General features: G+C 65.9%; 1 protein-coding gene across 4 annotated transcripts in view; it reads right to left on the reverse strand.

The window, feature by feature from the left end:
- TAFA5 (TAFA chemokine like family member 5) overlaps nt 1-17,611 on the reverse strand; it is a 154,686-nt gene that overhangs the window by 21,143 nt on the left and 115,932 nt on the right. For 3 of the 4 annotated variants that reach the window (XM_038550198.1, XM_038550199.1, XM_038550200.1), the window contains exons 3-4: nt 5,209-5,336; nt 4,612-4,698 (exon numbers count right to left, since the gene is read on the reverse strand). In XM_038550198.1, the coding sequence (XP_038406126.1) occupies nt 4,612-4,698; nt 5,209-5,336 (215 nt within the window). The remainder of the gene's footprint in view (nt 1-4,611; nt 4,699-5,208; nt 5,337-17,611) is intronic. The other variant, XM_038550201.1, reaches the window with a different exon arrangement.

Genomic DNA, 17,611 nt, shown 5'->3' on the forward strand with positions numbered 1-17,611 from the left:
GCCTCGGCTCCCGCAGGCTGCGTGCTAGCTTCGCTCCCCGCTTCTCCGTGTGGTGCGGCCTCTTCCCCCAGAGCCCCGGCTTCTCCAGCTCTGGGCTGGCGGCCCTTGTTCGCGCTCCTCCAGCCCTGATGCTTTGCTTTCCAGTTGGTGAGCGTGGTGTGAAGAACCGATGGGCAGCTGGCGGGCTTCCCAGAGGGTCCGCAGGCCCCAAACTGCAGCGACCACGGGTTCCTGCCTTGGACCTGGTGAGTGAGAAGCGATAGGACGCCCCCACCCCCAGATTCACGGTCGCCTGGAACCTCAGAAAGTGACATATTTGGAAATGGAGCCATTTAAGGTGCGATCAATGAAGTTCAGGGGCGGAATCGTTCTTGACTCGGCACGGCCTGGAAGCGACAGTGTCATCAGGAGGGAGGTCTGGCTCTCACGGGCTCACGGGTGACGCGTGCACACGTGCAGGAGCGTCTGGAGCCCCAGAGGCGGGATGAGGCCGGCCGGACCCTCCCGCAGAGCCTCTGGAGAAGCACGGCCCGCCACAGCTCGGCTTCCAGCCCCGGGGCCTCAGAACCCAGCGGGCGTGAACATAAGCCTCCCGGCGTGTGGGCACTTGCTGCGGGGGCCGCGGGGCATGTCTCCAGAAGGAAGCTGGAGCGTCCGACAGACCCCGGGAGCTGCGGGGCCCATGGCTCAGGACATGCCCTCCATCCCGGTGTCGGCCTCACGGTGTCCAAGGGCCAGGCTGGTTCTCCCCTCGGTGGCTGAGCCCCCCCATGGGTCTGTCTGCTGTGGGGCTGGGCGGGAGGGCCTGGGATCTCCCCTGCAGGCCTCCCGGAGGGTCTGCATCTGACTCCCAAACACCGGAGCACGGGGCTCGGCCCAGCTCATCCCCCGAGAGCATCCACATCCTGTTTTCCCCTTTTTGTGCGTCCAGATGGCAAACACGGGAAGCACATATGCTCTGTTCTCTTAACTGGGAGCCTGGAACGAGCGCTTGATAAGTTTCTACCAGCAGCCCCTGTAAGAATCTCAGCACTGGTGTGTGGGGCTGGGTCCAGGGTCCAGCACTCGGAGCCTCGTGTGCTCGTCCTGCACGACCACCCAGGCGCATGCCTGCACGAGACCCCTGCTTGTCCACCTGGGCGTGTGCCTACACGAGACTCCTGCTTGTCCACCTGGGCGTGTGCCTGCACGAGGATCCTTGTGCGAAGACCCCTGCTTGTCCACGGAGGCGTCTGCCTGCACGAGGCCCTTGCTCATCCACCTGAGCACATGCCTGCATGAGGATCCTTGCACAAAGACCCCTGCTTGTCCACCTGGGCGTGTGCCTGCACGAGACCCCTGCTCGTCTGCCTGGGCATGTGCCTGTACGAGGATCTTTGCACGAGACCCCTGCACATCTGCCTGGGCACGTGCCTGCACCAGGATCCTGAATGCGGCTGACTGGAGAGCCAGGAACCTTGTGCCGCAGGTGCTCCCGGAGCAGAGGCCCCGCGTGTCGCTCTCACGGGCCGTCAGGGGGGCCCATCTGGCATAGGCTAGGCCCTCGCGTGATACGTGTAGAATCCAAGAACACGGAGACCTCCCGGTTAACTGAGCTGCCCGGACGGGGCACGTTGTCTTCAGGATGGTGCAGACGGGCAGTGGAAGTGGCAGCGGCCCCCAGCCTGTCCCACGCTCGCTTGCTTGTCCAGGACGTGGGCTTGGCACACAGACGCTCTGGCCTCTGGGAGATGTTAACCGGCAGAGCTTGACACGAGCACCTGAGAACATAACCCACCGAGGGCTTCTCCACTGTGTGGACGGTCTCCAGCGAGCCTGAGCCTCCGGCCAGGCGGCCGGCGTCCCCGCCCAGTGTCGTCCAACAGGCGCCCGGATATGCGGCCCACCCCTCCGCTGGCTGCACTCCTGGGACACGTGGGCACAGGCGCTCAGGCAGCTGCCGCCACGTCCCCTCTGGGAGCCTGGTCTTGGGAAGTGCGGTCTGGGGGATGCGAGTTTCCATGAAATCCGAGCTCCTGGATGCTCCTCACTCCCCACAAAGGGACTGAATTCGAGGATGGCGCAAAACAGCTCCTCAGAAACACGGGGTTCGGTCTGGCTGGTTCACTCTGATGTGGGAGATGGCACAGCTGCTCACGTCGGGCACTGTGCACGTTCCAAGCTGGGGCGGAGTGCTGCGGATCACAGCATCCCGAAGGCCACCAGCACATGCAGCTCGTGGTGTCAGCAGCGACCGTCTGGGGAGATGTGCGCCATGTAGGCTGGGGGGCGCCCCGCTCCCTGGGTGGACCCCGACCCCGTGTCGTCAGTGCCCACAGTGCTGCAGTCGCCTGTGGGAGAGCCTGCAGCGTCCCCCGCGTCACCTACCTAGTGCAGACCGACACCCGCGGGGCCAACACAGCGCGGGAAGCCGAGCACGAGAAGCCGAGCCCGGAAAGCCAACGCAACGCGGGTGCCAGGTGCTGCCCCAGGGTCGCCCAGGATGGTGGGGTCCCCGCGATGCCCTGTGACCCGCGGCAGCCCCCACGTCTCGGCTGGTGACCCCGTGCAGGCGCGTGAGCCTCAGGAACGGGCCCTGACCCTCAGGACACGGGATGCTCTGATATTTTTACTCGGTTTCTTCCTCCTCGTGTGAAACGCTGAACGTGATCCAGTAATTTCACGACCCACCAGTGGGGTGAAGACCTGCCCTCTGAGAAGCAGCGCTCTCGGAAATACACACGTCAGCACATCCTGGGGTCCCTCCAGGGAGCCGCACAGTCCCCTTATCACAGGTACTTGCGTGGCCCTGAGCAAGGGGCGCCTGTGCCTGCCCCCGGGGCATTAGCGGGCGGGGCCCCTGCGGAGGAGTGGGGCAGGACGCGGCGGGAGCGGGGCGCCACTCTGGACTCTTCTGTGGTCTCTAGGGGACAGGAGCCGCCACGCAGCCAGGCGGTCACGGGCGCTCTTGAAAAACCTCAAGGGGAAACATGAAACCGCGGTGCCGACCGACCAGGTGTCACGGCACCGAGATGCCATCTGGAAAATGGGCCTGTACGCTCCAGCCACATGGTGTTTGGGTCCAGGGCTCTGGTGACCGTTTACGAAAGCTTCGCAGGCAGGTCACCGCAGGCCAGGCCTGCTGCCAGAGCCCGAGGAGAGTCTGCACACCCCTGGGGAGGCCCCGGCCCGCCAGCACCATCACGCAGCCCCCGACGGGATGCACCAGCCCAGGATCCACCCCACGTGCCCTCCACGGCACAAGGGCCCCTATGGCGCACCCCTGGTGGGGCCGGGAGCCCCGAGAGCAAGCACTTGTCACCGACTTGCCCCGGGCGTGGCAGGTGTCCTGCACGCACCCCGACCAGCTGTGGCACGCCAGCTGCCCCCAGGGCGGGCGCCCCCAGGAACGGGCAGATGGGAAAACGTCTTCAGAGCTGGAAGACACGTGGGCGCGTGCAATCAGACCCGGCTTCTGGGGGGAGGGGAGCAGGGAGAGAGTCCACCTCTGTGGCCGACCGCCCACTGGGGTTTTCAGGGCCGTGAGACCAAGGTGCTGGTCCTGAGCGGAGGGCCTGGGAGGCCGCGGGACTGGCCCCCTGGCAACTGTGGGTGTGCAAGGAAGGGGGCACGCTGACGGACGCTGGTGTAACAGGGCTGCAGGGGGGCTGCAGGGCACAGCGGGCCTATGACCCCGATTCACCCGTGAGGTCAGGAGGGCACTGCTGGATCACTTCCCCTGGGAGAGCGACCTTCAGCACCCTGCTCAGGCCTGGGAGCACCCCTGACCCCCAGCCACGCCCGGGGCCCTGCCGCGGGTGGGCAGCCTGGAGCCTCCCCATCACCCAGCAGGTGCTGCACTCGGGGCTGCGCTGGGTGGGGTCTCCACGCGCTGACCTGCAGGTCCCGGGGACGGGGACAGCGGCCCTGAAAGCGGCCCTCTGCGTGTCCCCAGGTCTCTGCCGTCTGGGAACAGCACATGGGGGGACCTAGAGAGCTCAGCCTCTCCGTGATGCCCTGGAGGCAGCGGCCACCTGCGAGGCCCCAGGTTCCCCCAGGGCTGCCAGGCAGGTGGTGGGAACAAAGCCCGCACACCTCCCAGGGTGAGGACGGGGTGGCCAGCTTCCGGCCTGGGAGGCTCCCGCACCCCTGCCTCTCGGCCCCCAGCAGCCCGGGTGCCCTGCCTGATGCCCGCAGATGGACGCCCATAGCAGAAGGTCCCCCGCAGGGCCTGGGTGCGTCTCCCTGAGGGGCCGTGGCAGCCGGGCCCCTGTGTGCACAGCTGACCCCCACCCTGGGCACCCCTGCAGGGCCCAGCCCGCAGGCAGGGGTGAAGCAGGTGGGTCTCCCTCGGGTCGTCTCTGAGGTCCTGCGAGGAGACTTGGATGCCCACGGGGCTTTCCAGATCCTTCTCTAGGGGCCCTGGGCTTCCCTGACTGCATGTTCCCAAGGCACGGAGGTGGGAGTCACAGCCAGGGGCGCACAGCCCACTTCGGTTCTCAGCTCCTACAAGGAGAGCCAGGGACGGGGTGATGTCGGCCAGAGAGGAGGAGAGGCCACTGCTGGGGGGGCGCGGTCTGCGGGGCCGGTCCTTTGCCCCACACCGTCGCTGCTGTGCCCGGGGGAACTTACCTTTGGAAGAGGGACCTCAGACAGCGGGCCCAGGACTCTTTCCCGTCCTTCCCTCTGGCCCCCTGGGGACCAGGTGGGTCCTGGCTCCTGGAACGGAGGGCGCACCATGTGCCCCTCAGAGGGATCTGGGGGTGACGGGGGCGCCCTCGGGGGTGTTCGGGGTCACTGTTCTGAACGGCCATGATGCAGTGCCCAGGGCAGGGGCGACCTGGATGACCCCCGCCCCTCCCCAGCCCCTGCTCCTTACAGAGGCGTCACCTGCCCCAAGGGGCATCCTAACCCATCCTCCTGCCCGGAGTCGCGGGCACGCTGTCCGCCCCAGACACAAGACGACGTTACCAACCACCTTCTGTGTGGGCTGAAGCCCCGAAGGCGGGTCTGTGCCTCCCTGGGCCCAGACGGACCCAGCCCCAGGCATGCAGCGGCTGCGGAAGGTAGGCGGCGAGGCCGGTGGCCTCCCCATACAAGGCAGCCAGGTGCTGCGTCCCCGTCATCCTCACCGGCATGGGGTTCACCTTCCCCTCCCCCACCAGGACACAGCGCCCGAGGCCAACCCACCCTCCCCGTGTGGTGGGGCGAGCAGGGCCGCGTACGCACCGTGGTGGTCTTTATCCGGCCGCCGGGCTGTGTGCACGTCCAGCCGGACCTGTTGATCAGCAGGTCACAGCCCTCGCCCTCCAGACATGGGAGCATGTCACACCACTGCTTCGTCTTGATGATGCGAGCTGTGGAGAGAAGAGAGCGGTCAGCCGCTGCTCACCGGGCGCCCAGGCAGACACGGGGGACAGCAGGCGTGGCGGGCAGCACCCAGCGTCCTCGGGGGCGGCCCCTCAGGTCCAGCTCTGCACCGGCCCATCAGTAAGTGGCCAGGGGGTGCTGAGGACAGTCTCCTCTCCGACAGAAAGCCCTAGAAGCAGGGGCTGCATCCCGAAGCGAGTGAGGACTGTGACCCTCCCTCGAGGACCTTCAGAGGACAACCGGCTGGTCGTCGAACTGGGCCCGCACGGTCCTACGGTTGACTGGCTGCACGTCTGTAAACGCGGGACTGATACAGGGAGAGGGCGCTGCAGCGACGGAGTCTGGGCGGGCAGATCGGACGCCCACCCAGGCCGACGCCAGGTCAGCTCAAGGCTGAGTCGTCAGCACGCTGCCCACTGCCAAACACGGCATCCTCCCCAGCTCTGGGAGGATGCACAAAACCCGGGGTTTTCCAGGAGACGAGGAGTCAGGTCCTGCGAGGACAGACGCGTCTCAGTGCATGTGCCCGGTGCTCGCCGTGTGGACCATCCCCTCGGGGGCAGTGGTAAAAGGCAAGCGGGCTGGGGAGAGAGCCCACCGGGCCACGGTGTGAGTCTTGGGGCCGTTCCTCCCCAGGCTGTGCCACGGACGGGACTGTGCCCCCCGGAGTCACATGGGGAAGCCCTAATGCAATGTGGGGGTCCTCGAGATGGTGCTTTTACAGAAGTAACTCAGCTTAAGAGATGTCACCAGGGTGGGTCCCGATCCCATAGGATTAGTGCCCTCATGGGAGGAGCCTTCAGGGCTCCCTTTCTCCCTTGGCGCCGAGTGCAAGGACGCGGCCAGACAGCCAGGGGAGGTCGCCCCAAAGCCCCGGCCCCCAGGGCCGAGAAGCCGAGTGTCGGGTGCTGAGGCCGCCCGGCCCGGCCCGTGGTGTTGTCAGTGCAGCCTGGCAGGCTGTGACCCGGGGGGGTACCTGCCACCCAGACTCAGCCGGCTGGGAAGGTGCGTGGAGACACCGCAAACGAGCACCCGCACGGTTCCCCAGGGCGCGGCCAGGACGCACCAGGTTTTGCTCACGGCTTCCCTGGCACGGTGGACCCCTCGGTGAGAAGCGGGGCAGGTGTGAGCCCCTCCCAGGAGGGGCTGTGCCTGCACGTCCCCGGGGCCTCCCCTCCGCTGCTCATCATTCCTGCTGGAGCCCGAGCACCGTCGCCATCCCCGAGGCACTGTTTTGTGAGAGTAAAAGGCCCGAAAGCCTTGCTGGACGTCAGCGAACGTGGCCCTTAGTGGATCGAAGCACACGCACGGCCAGGCCCCGGGACGCCATGAGTCAGGCTCTGGTGGATCAGGGGGCATCCGAGGGATCCGCATCAGGTGCTCCCCGCCCATCCCCGAGCCGCGCCCAGGGCAACGCCATCAGCGTAGCCTGTAGCACAAGGAGGCCGGGGCTGCGCCATCCCACCCCAGCCACCAGGAGTGGGAGTAAGGAGACCTGCCTCCTGGGGCCAGAGAGCAACGGGGCTGTGGAGGCCAGAGGGCCGAGGCCCTGCACACTGGGGCCAGGCCCATCCAGACGGGGCTGCCCAGACGGTGTTGGGGGGTCCTGGCCCGGGCTGCGCGGCCTGGCCTGCAGGACACGCAGTGATGCGGTCACACCCCGATGCCAGCAGGGGAGGCAGTGAGCCAGGCCTGGGTTGGCCCCTGCAGGCATAGGAGGGCCTGGGTCCGTGACGCTCATCCTCATGCTCGGTCCCCCCCGGGTCCATGGTGCTTACCCCCACCCCCTGCTCGGTCCTCCCAGGGTTGGCAGCGTTCACCCCCTGTGCTCAGTCCCTCCGGGGTCCAGGGTGCTTACCCCCACCTCCTGCTCGGTCCCCCTGGGATCAGTGGGGCTTATCCGCCCCCCCCGCCTGCCATGCTCAGTCACCCCTGGGGTCCGCTGCTCTCATGCCCCCCCCATGCCCAGTCTCCCCCGGGGTCCACTGTGCTCACCCCCACACACTGTGCTCGGTACCCCCAGGGTCGGCGGTGCTTACCCCCATGCTCGGTCCCCGCCCCCGGGGTCCGTGTGTTTACCCCAGTGCTCAGTCCCCCCAGGGGTCGGTGGCACTCACTCCCCATGCTCCGTGGCGCTTACCCCGCCCCCCATGCTCCGTCCCCCCAGGGTCGGCGGTGCTCACTCCCCATGCTCAGTCCCCCGGGGTCTGTGGCGCTTACACCCCCCCCCCCCCCACTATGCTCAGTCTCCTCAGGGTTGGTGAGGCTCACACCTGTGCTCGGTCCCTCCAGGGTCGGTGGTGTTCCCCCCCCCCACGTGCTTGGTCCCTCTGGGGTCGGGCATTCCCCCCCCGCCCTGTGCTCAGTCCCCCCAAAGAAGCACAGTACAGAGGTGGAGGAGAAGGTGCAGGTGGGAAGCACCCGCACGGGGCTGGACAGGTGAGCGCACAGACACGCAGCCCTCACGGTCACGGTCAGGCCACCCACGGTCAGGGGCTGAGTGGGGACAGATGCTGGGGGTCCCCGGCCGTCTGTGCTGAAGACCAGGGGATGCTCCTGTCTGTGGCCCAAGCAGCCTCCGTCTCCCTTGTCAGGCCCTTGGCCGAGGCCCCCTCATCCCGCGTGCCACCCTCGGCTCCACACCCTCGGCTCCACGGGTGCCTGTTTGCCTCTCGAAGCCCCGTGGGGCCGCCGAGCCCTCTCCATTCCTCCCTGACCGTCCCGCCCTCAGCTCTGAGAGCCAGGGTGCGTGGGAGGGAGGGCACTCGTGGCCCCATAAGGCCGGCGTGACCCGCACGGGGTCAGCGGTCAGGAAGGAGACGGGAGGCAGGACGGGATCCTGCGGCGGGGGAGGCCCGCGTCCTGCCCCGGCAGCCACGGCGTCCGACCGCACACGTCCTCGCCTGCACGCGCACGTACACACCCCGTCATATGTGTGAACACAGGCACACATGCCTGCACAGACCTCGAGTGTGCACACGCACACACATGCGGAGTCAGACCCCCCCCCAGCAGCGTGGCCGCCTGGGCGTGCCGAGTGCCAGCCCTGTTGGGGACACCGCGGGGCCACCGCCGAGCACACACGCCCTTTGTCTGCCGCTGGGCTTAGCTCACCCTGCCCGAGCCCACTTCCTGCTGGAGGCGGTCGGAGGCACAGCGCTGGCCACCACATCCCAGGGACAAAGGGACCTTTCATGCCACACGTCACTGCTTCGGTGACACAGAGGCAGCTCCAGCGCCGCGGAGGGCACCCACCCTCCAGGAGCCGACCGTGCACAGGGGGCACGTGCGACGGAGGCGGACTGCTGGCCTCTGGGGGTGTGGTGCAGCCCCTCGTGCGCCTCTGCCACGGGAGGCTCCGGGCCCAGAGGACATCAGGGGTCATCACCCAGGCCTAGAAGGAGGGTGGTGCGGGCGGCCGGGGACTGGCGGCTGGAATGGGGCAGCTCCACTAACCCCGAGCCTGACGGTGCTGCTTGGCCTTGGGGTGGCCCCACCGTCCCTGTGTCCCCAGAGAGGCCACTGGGCACCCGTACTCGCTCCTGCACTCACCAGCCGGGTCTTGCTCATGAACACGCTTGCACGTCCACACGTGCAGCCGTGGCGTGGGCTCTGTGCACCTGCTGCTGGCCAGGCCCGGTGGGAGCTCACCGTGCTGCCCCAGCCTGGTGTGGGGGGCACTGAGGGCCCCTGCTCTTGCCCCGCACAGTGGCTTGGGGACACGACGCGCACAGCAGTCCTGCCACTGCTCCCCCACTTTCCACCGGGCCACCCTCGGTGACGCGGCCTGAGACCCAGGGCTGAGCAGCTCTCCTCGGGCCGACCCCCAGGGAGACTGAGCCCACTGGCTGGCGTCAGGGCCCCGTGACGGTCTCTCCCGCGAGAGTCCCAGACTTTAGACGCCCGGCGAGGTCACATGCCTCCCCAGCTGCTCCTGTCTCATCAGGATGACGACTGTCACAGAAGCTCGGTGGCTCCTTCCAAGGCCTTTTCTAGAGACAGTGAGAGACCTGTCCTACCGGGAACCAGCTTGGCCATTCTTTCCCGGGTGAGCACCCCACACCAGTGAGTAGGGCTCTGCAGTGTTGGCACAGGGAGGGGGGTGAGCGCCAGGGCACCCCGAGTCACACATGGGGCCATGGGGCGCAGCGCCCGGGGGCCACACGCCCCATGCACACATGGCTTGCTCCCTGCCCGCTCCAGAGGAAAGAGCGTGGCAGGACACCCGCGGTGCTCTGACCCCGTCGCTGTCGTGACGGGACCGTGCCTGTTGGAGGCAGAGCTGGATGGCACAGCAAGGCCAACTCTCCTCGTGCGTGAGCAGCTTGGGAGAGGGACCGGGCGGCCTCCGGGTGGCCTGGGAGGAAGGCGAGACTGCAGCGACCCGGCAGGTACGCCTCTGCGGCGAGCCCCGCGCTACAGCTGTTTCTTCCCCAAACATCTGCCTCGTAAAATGAATGCTGCAAATTTAAATTTTATTGGTTTTGCAGTTTTGTTTGTGTTTAATTTGTAAATGGTCTCAGTTTATTCCAGTTTATAGTCTGGTGAGGGCTCCCAGCTTGGCTTTTTTGCTCTTGTTCCTGCAACATCATAATAAAAACGATTTAGGTCAATAGTGAGGGGCCCAAGGAAGTAGGTTTCCCTTAAAAGGAGTTTTCAAATGATGTAAGCGTGAGGAACACAGTTGCCCGCCCGGGGCAAGCTGGTCAGAGAAGGAAGCAGAGCCGGTGCCCGACACTGTCCAGCGAGGGGCTGCCCGGGGCGAGCCCTGGCCACACGCGGGGGCTGCAGAAGTGAGCCCAGGAGGAGCCTGCGCTGCCCACACCTCTGCCCCAGGTAAAGGGGCCTCGCTGTCCTGGGACGGTCTCCTCTGGGGTCTCCCCGCTGTGGCCCGGGGCCGGAGCCACATGGATGTGGACGCAGATGTGTGCGGTGCACATGGACCGTGGGGTAGCCTGCTTCCCGCCGTCCCTCTAGTCCCTCCGGGGCAGGGGGGAGGGGAAGCGTCTCCCCTGGGATTCTAGTAGATTCCACATTTATTTTACTCATTTGGGCAACAACGTGCTAAGTTGCTGGCAGCGTCATGTGGTAATTAGATCTGGCCCCAAACTCGATTAAGCACTGATCGATCCCTGCCCGCAGCGGGGCCCACCACTCCACGGGGCCTGGTCAGCCACCTCCTCCTCCTTCATCCCGATTGACCTGCGAAGGGCAGGGCGGACGCGGGCATGAACTGATGGTGCCACACGGCAGCACCACGTGGAGCCCGGAGGAGGCTCAGTCCTGATTCTCTCTTTCCAGAGCACATTCCAGAAGCCTCAAAGGCCCAGGAGTCTGGCTGCAAAGTCTTCTCTGGTATTTTATCCCTATTCTCGGCAGATCTAGCTTCCTTAGGCTCAAGGCCTCCTCAACACCACCACTATCACCACCACCATCCCCACCATCATGACCCCCACCATCAGCACCATCACCATCATATCAGCATCACCACCATCATCACCACCATCATCCCCACCATCAGCACCATTATCATCATATCGGCATCACCACCACGACATCATCATCACTATCACCATCACCACTATCACCATTATCACCACCACCACCATCACTACCATTACATCACCATCATCATCATCCTCATCATCACCCCTATCACCACCACCACCACCATCACCACCATCACATCACCACCACCATCATCATCACATCACCATCCTCATCATCACCCCTATCACCACCACCACCATCACATCACCACCACTACCATCATCACCACCATCACCACTATCAATACAATTACATCACCATCACCACCATCCTCATCATCACCCCATCACCACCACCACCACCACCGCCATCACATCACCACCAACACTGCTGCCACCACATCACCATCCTCATCATCACCCCTATCACCACCACCATCATCATCACCACCACTATCATCAACCATCAGCAGCATGAGCAGCTCCTGGTTTGAGCCCTTGTGATGCTGGGCACACTGGCCCCTGGATTCCCACCACAGTTCCTGGTGGAGGCTCTCAGGAGCCTCTCAGACTGTAGCTTGAGTGCCCCCGGGGACATGGAATTGTGAGAACCTGGGGCTCGAGCTTAGCGGCCAACCTGTAACTGACCCTGTGGCCCCTGTCATTCCAGCCCAGGTCTCCCCCTCTTTTCAGATACTCCCGCGGGTCTCAGCCTGGCACCTCTGGCCTTGCGCCCACAGTGCAGCGTGGGCAAGGCCGGTAAAGAGTCTCAGACCTTTTCCACAGCATGTGGATGGAGGAGCGCCCTGCGTCTCATTCCTAACCACCTCCAGCCTTTGGAGGACAGCTGAGTGGGAGGCCGCAGAGCTGAGTCTGCACAAACCTCACACCCAGCTTCCTCCCACCAGCGGAGGACTCTGTTGGAAGCAGAGAAGCCTCAGCAGCTGCAGGAAGCGGGGCCCCAGCTCAGCACACCCCAGGCCCAGTGGTGAGCACACGGCCAAGGAAGGCCCACGGGCACAGGGAGCAGCCAGCTGGGACCTCCCACCTGCCCAGACTCAGCCTGCAGGGCCCACGTGTCCTCCCCAGCCTGCGGATCCTCAGGACTCACGGTGGAGGGCGAGCGGGGCCAGGAGGCAGGAGGCCTGGGTTCGAGTGTCAACCCTGCCACCCTGGACTCCTTGAGCCTCTTGATTCAGCTCCTGCTCGGTTTCTCCAAATTGGTCAACAGAGAACGCCCCGCACTCAGCCCTGGATGCTCACCAAGCAGGACCTCCAGATGCCGGGTTCTGGACAGGGCCTGGGGCTCCCGCCTTGTGTGTCCAACTGGCAACACGCCAACCTGTGTCCCCACTGCACAGACAGCAGCCCCAAGGCCTGACCCTGGACCAGGGGTAAGACAGTGACGCCCCAGGTCACCCAGGAGCCTTGCAAATGCGATGCCATCAGCTGCAGGCTTCCAACATGCCCCTGAGCAGCTTAAATGAGCAGCAGGAAAGGGTCCTGTGCTGGCACCGGCTCCCCGCTGTGTGTGCCGGAGGACACCTGGCCCTACAGAGAGGCTGGTGGGCACAGCGGGGGCGCATGGCAGCACCTGTGCAGCGCCCACCTGAGCAGGTGCTCGGCAAGTACAGAGGAAGCGCCCAGACACACCCACGAGTGAGCCACCGTCACCACAGCCAACTTCACGTGTCAGCTGCCTGCGCGCGTGTCCCTGGCAGCCCCAGGGGACCACCAGATCCAAGCGCAGACTTGCCTACTTGGCCCCTAACGTCATGAGAGCGCAGCATCCCAGAGCCGGGGTTCTGGCTCCATAATCTCCGGCCAGCCTCTGGGACCCTGTGCCCTGAGCCTAAGCACATCTGTCCACCTGGCCTCCCAAGCCACCCTCTCCTCTGGCCCCTGAGCCCATGGGGCCACCTGCCAGCCCAGTAGGCACCACTCCTCGGAGACACAGCCCACTGTTGCCCCCAGCCTGGCCACACTGGCAGCGGGACCCAGAGCCCACGCAGAGCCTGGTGCACCTGCGGGGGTGCAGCGGGCGTACCAGAGGTCACAGAGCACCCCCCTGACTCTCATCCTTCCAGGGGGAACCCCTCCATCTGACGCTCACTATACAGGCAGGAATTAGCATCAGACCTGAGCCCCTGACAGCATCCTCATCCCAGGGAACAGGTGAGCAGAGCCTGCCAGGGGCTCTCGGCCACCCCCTCGCTGCCTGGGGTTCCCCGTAAGATCCGCCCTGGGTTCACCCGGGTCTGCGCTCACCCAGACCCAGTGACAAGCAGAGCGCTGAGCTGTTTGCTGAGCCACTTGCACCCCCCACGTGTGCCTTCCCCCGAGTCCCCCGAACAGCCGCACCTGCCTGCAGGAGGCCCAGGAGACTGCTCTTCATGGGGGCTCAGCCGAGCACTGGTTCTGGGAGAGCGGCATCCCCCAGCCCCGGGCCACCCGGGCCCCTCCCGCCTCCACCTCCGGGTCAGCCCCGCTCCCCCATGTTGCTCCGAGGCGGGCTGTGGGCCTTCCGCGAGGCCCCGCACCCAGCCTGTGCACCCACTCATCGCTCTGTGGTCCCTGGGGGAGGAAGGGCGACGGGTGGAGGGATGGGGACATGGAGGACAGGAAGGCCCCCGGCCGCCTAAGTGGTGGTGGCTACAAAGGGGCTCAGAAACGGTCTGTGCGGGTCTGCCCCCGGCGTGGCATCGGCGTGAGGGGGCCCAGGGCTCATAAAACCACCTCGATTTCGCTCCTCGTTCCCATCGATGGGGGTCCTCGGGACGTGGGGGCCAGGGGCTGAGTGGACCCCAGTCCACTGGGGTGAGCAACCAGCTCACCATGGGCACCTCCTGTGGCCAAGGTGCTTGTGCATCAAGCTGTTCATTGTGTCCATAGGCGACTGAGTTGGGCAGTACAGTTGTTCGTACACGTGTGTGCACATGTATGTGATGCTGTGCGTGTGTGTGCATGCACAGTGCACACACATGCGCTAGCGTGCAGACGTGTGTATGTGTGTGCAGGTATGCACACGTGCGTGTGTGCCCCGTACCCGCCGTCTTCTGCGGGAACTAAGCGACATGGGTGCGAAATGTGGAGCCGGCCACAGCCCCGCCAGGTGGGAAGGGCGTGGATGTGCCCTCCTTGCTCACAGGCACAGAGACGCTTCAGCGCGACCTGCAGTGCAGCTCGGACCCCACCCCAACCCGGGGGGCCGCAGACGCCCCCGAGGGTCCGGAGCCTGGCGAGGGCAGCGTCCGTGGCAGCAGGCACAGTGGCAAGCACGCAGCCGGCTCCCGTCTGGACAGACGGACGGGGGAAGACGCGCTAATTTGCCCGGGGACCCCGCATGGCTCCTCGCGACGCCAGGCTCTTCGCTGCTCATAAAGCGCACGGTTCCCTTCGGAATAAGCTGTGTCTTCGTTTCCATTAGCAGATGAATCTGCTTACTTTACTCAACAGCTTGGAAAAATGAATCATCCAGAACAAAGCCAGTGAGGCCGCAGGAGAGCTCGGCCCCGTGCCCCGAGGTGAGCACACATGGCCCGGCTCGTCCGAGGCAGCGGTTGGACCCTCTCCGGGAGGCCTGGCCCCGAACGCCCGCACCCCCAGTCTCCCAGATCTTGCCTGTGACACGGGGTCAGGCCGCACGCCGGGAAGGGGGTGGCTGACACCGAGTGCACACGCACAGTGGTCAGTATGCACGCTGAGTGGGACACACCAGGCTTCCAGAACAATCTCCCCTAGGAAGACCCCAAAGTCTTAACTGAGCCAGGATCCTGGAGCGATGGTTTTGAGGATAAGGAGGGCCCTGGGCTCCCACCTATCGGCGCCTCGGGGCCGTACATTAAGGGCCTCCTGGCAGGAAGGCCCACAGGGCTGGGAAGTCAGAGGGCACCCTCGGTGGCCCCCCAGCCGTCCGCAGGCAGCTTCCCCCAAAGAGCCCTCCCTGGGCAGCCGGGCCTGGGGACGCGGGAGCGTCAGACGAGCACTGCCCCGAACGATGGGACAAGGACAGGTGACTGGCACACAGGGACACGTGTGCAGGGTGTGGGGGGCACGGCAAGGTACCGCCCGGCCTGGGGGTTGGGGCCATGGGGCTGAGCTAGGACACCCCGATCCCCCGGAAGCCCCCAGGCTCCATCCTGCCGACCTGCCGGGTCAGCCACGCCGGGCTCAGATGACGAGAACAGAATATCCGCAGGGACACCGCCCAGAAGCACCTTCCATGCCCCAGAAACGATCACTGGGAAGGCCAACGCCTAAACACGGGGGGGGCGGAGCAGGGCCACCCGGTCCTTGGGGACGTGCAGGAAGCCCGAGGACACAGGGACACCGTGCGGGTCCCCACAGGGACTCCCACGCTCCTCCGTTGCTATAGTCGCTGCCGTTACTCAGGAGGGATCGACTAGCCGCATCCTGACACCACGGGGACACGGAAGCTCGGACGGCTTAGGAACTTGCCAAGGTCCCACAGCCAAGCAGCGACCGTGTAGGGAGCTGAGCCCCAGGCTGTCTGTACCCCGTGAGGCCCTTGGGCGGGAACGTCCAGGACCCACCGACCGGCTCCCACGGGCAGCAGGAGCAGGAGCAGCCAGATGGGGCGGAAGGGCACGGGGGACCGGCCTGAGGAAGGGCCCGGGTCAGCGTCGGCAGGGCTGTGTCCATCCTCCGTGGGACCCGCCTTCCCCTGCTGCCCAGACAGCACGACACGGCGGGGCCGGGGAGGACGGAGCGGGCGGGCATACAGATCCGAAGCCAGGGCCCGGGTGCCCGACACTGGACGGACGTGGCACGCTCGGTGCTGCACGTGGCCCACGGCCCGGGCGGGGGTGGAGAGCCAGCATGGCCACACCCCGTGCCCAGCACCGGGGCCACCCGGGGATGACAGCCTGCTGAGCCCCTCGCTGGGGCAGATGTCCCTCCCCGTGTGCTGCAGAAAGGGCCCTGCGGTGGAAGCTCTGCAGTGACGGGGCCCCCCGGTTCCACTACAGAGGCCTTGTCTGCGTGGACGCCGCCTGTGGCCCGGCACCAACCTGCAGCCAGGGGCGGGTGGTCCCCGCAGGACAGGTGACTGGCCACCTCTCTGCCTCGTGCTAGCGCGGCCACAGTACAGAGTAAGCAGGGGGGTGAAGGATGGGCGCCCCAGCTCGGGACGGCCACGGGGACGCTGGCTTGCCCTCTGGAAAGGTGGCTGTGGACACCCGGGCAGGGCCAGCAGGGCAGGCAGGGGTTGGAAGCACAGCAGGGACCCGGCGGGAGGGCTGGGCTGGGCCTGCAGTCCACGGCACCGTCCTGGGCTCCATCCCCTCTGTTCCTTCCCAGAGCTGGGGGTATAGCCTCTGCCCCGAGATCCACGGGCTAGCAGGGGGCGGGGGGCCCCGCAGCCCCCCACACAGCGGACATGCTCACGGCGCTGTCAGTGCAAGTGCGTCCATGGAGAACGCGGGGCGGCGAGGGTGGTGGCCACAGTGACCGCACCCCAGAGCCAGGCCGGAGCGTAGGCCAGCGGAGGCGGGGTGGGGGCGGGGGGCAGGCTCGGGGTGCCCCCGTGGTGCTGCCGGCTGCCCTGGGTCCACACACACCTCCCCCTGCAGCCCAGCTCAGCCCCGGCCCCCGCACCGCTCCACGGCCACCTGGTCCTGCGCCACGCCTCTCCCTGCTCTGCAGGTCTGCATGCCATGGAGGGAGGGCACTGTCACCGCCAGGCTGCCGTGTGACGCTGCTACAAACATGCCTGTCTTCCCTGCTCTCCGATTTTCTTTTTTTTTTTTTAAGATTATTTATTCATGAGAAACACAGAGAGAGAGGCAGAGACACAGGCAGAAGGAGAAGCAGGCTCCCTGCAGGAGCCCGGTGCAGGACTCGATCCCAGGACCCCGGGGTCATGCCCTGGGCCCAAGGCAGACACCCAACAGCTGAGCTACCAGGCGTCCCTCTCTGATTACTTTCTCGAGACAGACTTCTAGGAGTGGAATTACGGGATCAGGGGTGTGAGCATTTCCGGGGCCCTGGATGCGTCCCGCCAAGCTGCATGCGGAGTGGCCTTGACCCCGAGCGCCTCCCTCCATGCGCCCGCCCGTCTCCCCACGGGAGCTCGGCCCCGAGTCACATCCCGCCCCCGCGTGTGAGTGTGGGCAGCTTAGGGTGCCCTTGGACCCGAGCAAACGCCTCCCATGAGCCTCTGACCTGGCGTGGCGTCGGGGACAGTGAGCATGGACCAGAATCGCACACCACGAACAGCGGGCCCTGCCGTCCTCAGAGGACGTGCGCACTCGGTCCCTGCGGGGACCCGGGACCACCCAGGGGGCCGCCCCTCCCCACTCAGCACCTGAGGGGCGCCTTGCCCCAGCCCTGCGCGGTCGGCACGATGGGAAGCATCCGGGGTGTAAATGAGGGTCTGGGGTCCCCGGGGCCCCATCGCGGTGGGAACACGGCAGGATCATGGGGGAGCATGGAACCCTGAGGGGCCTCCAGGTGCCACCCCAGGCTCCGGTTGCTCCTGCCCCCGACACCCACAGGCCCTCGCGAGCATCCCCCACAGAGACACCCTGTCTGTCCATCTGTCTCCTGCAAAAGCGTCCAAACGCTCCCTACTCCCCCTTTATTTCCAGTAACCGCAACCCACCGCGTGTCTGCAGTGCCTGGGTCTGGGGGTGCTTTGCTGTTTCATCACGACCTGGAGGAGTCGTCTCACACTCTCACCCCTCCCCACTGCCAGGCTGTGGCTGACTCCAAGGAACTGGGTAAATAGGACAGCCTCGAATGGCCCCCAAATA

This window comes from Canis lupus, chromosome 10 (assembly GCF_011100685.1).
Source record: "Canis lupus familiaris isolate Mischka breed German Shepherd chromosome 10, alternate assembly UU_Cfam_GSD_1.0, whole genome shotgun sequence".
NCBI classification, from domain to species: Eukaryota; Metazoa; Chordata; class Mammalia; order Carnivora; family Canidae; genus Canis; species Canis lupus.